Source organism: Mandrillus leucophaeus, unplaced genomic scaffold, assembly GCF_000951045.1.
Source record: "Mandrillus leucophaeus isolate KB7577 unplaced genomic scaffold, Mleu.le_1.0 Scaffold109, whole genome shotgun sequence".
In the NCBI taxonomy this organism is placed as follows: domain Eukaryota; kingdom Metazoa; phylum Chordata; class Mammalia; order Primates; family Cercopithecidae; genus Mandrillus; species Mandrillus leucophaeus.
Window position 1 is genome coordinate 911,064 of NW_012099098.1, and position 1,713 is coordinate 912,776.

The 1,713-nt window shown below is 59.8% G+C and overlaps 2 protein-coding genes across 3 annotated transcripts in view; one reads left to right on the forward strand and one right to left on the reverse strand.

Annotated features, from left to right (window-relative positions):
* Positions 1-1,419, reverse strand: part of SWI5 (SWI5 recombination repair homolog (yeast)) — a 22,367-nt gene extending 20,948 nt beyond the window's left edge. Inside the window, 5 exon segments of the mRNA XM_011988675.1 lie at positions 778-879; positions 881-947; positions 1,132-1,258; positions 1,261-1,314; positions 1,317-1,419. Of these exon segments, the coding sequence (XP_011844065.1) occupies positions 778-879; positions 881-947; positions 1,132-1,258; positions 1,261-1,314; positions 1,317-1,419 (453 nt within the window).
* Positions 1,420-1,493: 74 nt separating this feature from the next.
* The window catches only part of GOLGA2 (golgin A2), a 20,530-nt gene continuing 20,310 nt past the window's right edge, over positions 1,494-1,713 (forward strand). The window contains exon 1 of one of the 2 annotated variants that reach the window (XM_011987920.1): positions 1,494-1,640. In XM_011987920.1, the coding sequence (XP_011843310.1) occupies positions 1,557-1,640 (84 nt within the window). In that variant the 5' untranslated portion in view covers positions 1,494-1,556. The remainder of the gene's footprint in view (positions 1,641-1,713) is intronic. The other variant, XM_011987927.1, reaches the window with a different exon arrangement.

Genomic DNA, 1,713 nt, shown 5'->3' on the forward strand with positions numbered 1-1,713 from the left:
AGGCTGGAGTGCAGTGGTGCATTCTCTGCTTACTGCAACCACCACCTCCCGGGTTCAAGCAATTCTCCTGACTCAGCCTCCTGAGTAGCTGGGATTACAGGCCTGCACCACCATGCTCAGCTGACTTTTTTTTTTTGTATTTTTAGTAGAGACAGGGTTTCACCATGATGGGGAGGCTGATCTTGAACTCCTGACCTCAAATGATCCGTCTGCCTCCGCCTCCCAAAGTGCTGGGATTACAAGAGTGAGCCACTGTGCCTGGCCCTCACGATCTAACTTGAGAGTGGTGGTAGTGGTAGTGGCAACTCCATCTGGGGGATGAGAGGAGGAGGAGGCTGCGTTTTGGGGGTGGCTTGCCAGAGAAGAGGAGAGACTATTAGCAACTAAAGGAGTGGCCAGGGTGAACACCAAGCATTTTCCTGACTGGGGAGCTGTGGGTTTGTTTAAAGGCAGGGCTGCGTGAGGGGTGAAACGAGAGAGGAGGAGAGATGGCTGGTGCTGAACTGGAGTGAAAGGCATCTGAGGGGCCAGGAGACAGGATGGGGAGGGAGAGGAGTTAGCCTAGGACAGGACAGGATAGCACTTCTTTGAAGACTGGCGGGCCTGAGGAAAGGAAGGGGAGGGATTGAGGAATGACCTGGAGTTTCTCAGTCGGCTAGGAGAAGATATGGAAGAGGGCTAAGCGGGGATTGGCTGCGGTTGGGATGGGGAGGAGGGCCGGGAGCGCACGAGGGAGGGTCGGGGATGGGAAGGGGGTGTGGGGGAAGAAATACTCACAGGGGATCGGAAGGCCCCGCGGCAACTTCGGGTAAGTCCTGGTTCAGTCCTGGAGAGGAATCCGAGGGGAAAGCCTGATTGGACCCACAGTCCGCTGTGAGGACAGGGGTACTGTGGGGATGCGGGAGGAGGAGCAGCTGGGAAGTAGGAGCGCCTGGGACTGGATCCATCTGGAAAGGGGGCAGATATGCTCCCAGGATCAGGGTAGAGACCCTCTAGGAAGGGGGCGTTCTGAGGCGGGGGTTGTCTAAAGCACTGGATGGGAGTCTTTGGAGGTGATTTCTGGAAAGGGAAAGTCTGGGGCAGGGCTGTAAGAAGTCAGGAAAGAAACTGTGGAGTCCGTTCCTCGCCCACCTCCTGAGCCCTGGGGTCCGAGGCCCCCGGATCAGGGGGTTCAGTGGCGCAAGAGGGTCCAGCGCGGGAGTCGGAGAGCGGCCTCTCAGGTGCGCGGGGCAAGGAACACTGACCCGGAGCTTGATGGTCGCACAGCAAGCTGCGCGCGCACCCAAGGAAAGCCGGCCCCGCCCCTCTCCGAAGTGGGCGGGGACAGCGGTTGCGTGCGCAGCTTTTGTTGTGACGCCACAGGTCCCTCTGGCCACGCCGCTGCCTGGCCACGCCTCCTTTCCGCTTTATCTTTTTCATTGACGAATGGGCTTTGATCTTTGAGGCCACGCCCTTATTCTGCGCTGTAGTACCGCCCTGGTTACGCCTCCTCTGGCTCGGTCGCACAGCTGCGCGGTGGCTGACTGACTTCCGCAGTGGTTGCCGGGATCGCGCTGATGTGGCCCCAACCCCGCCTCCCTCCCCGCCCCGCGATGTCGGAAGAAACCCGACAGAGCAAATTGGCCGCAGCGAAGAAAAAGGTAAAGTGCACCGGGTCGCGGCCCCCTGGCCCAGCCCCAGCCCCATTCCGATGGCAGGACCACGGCCAGAGTC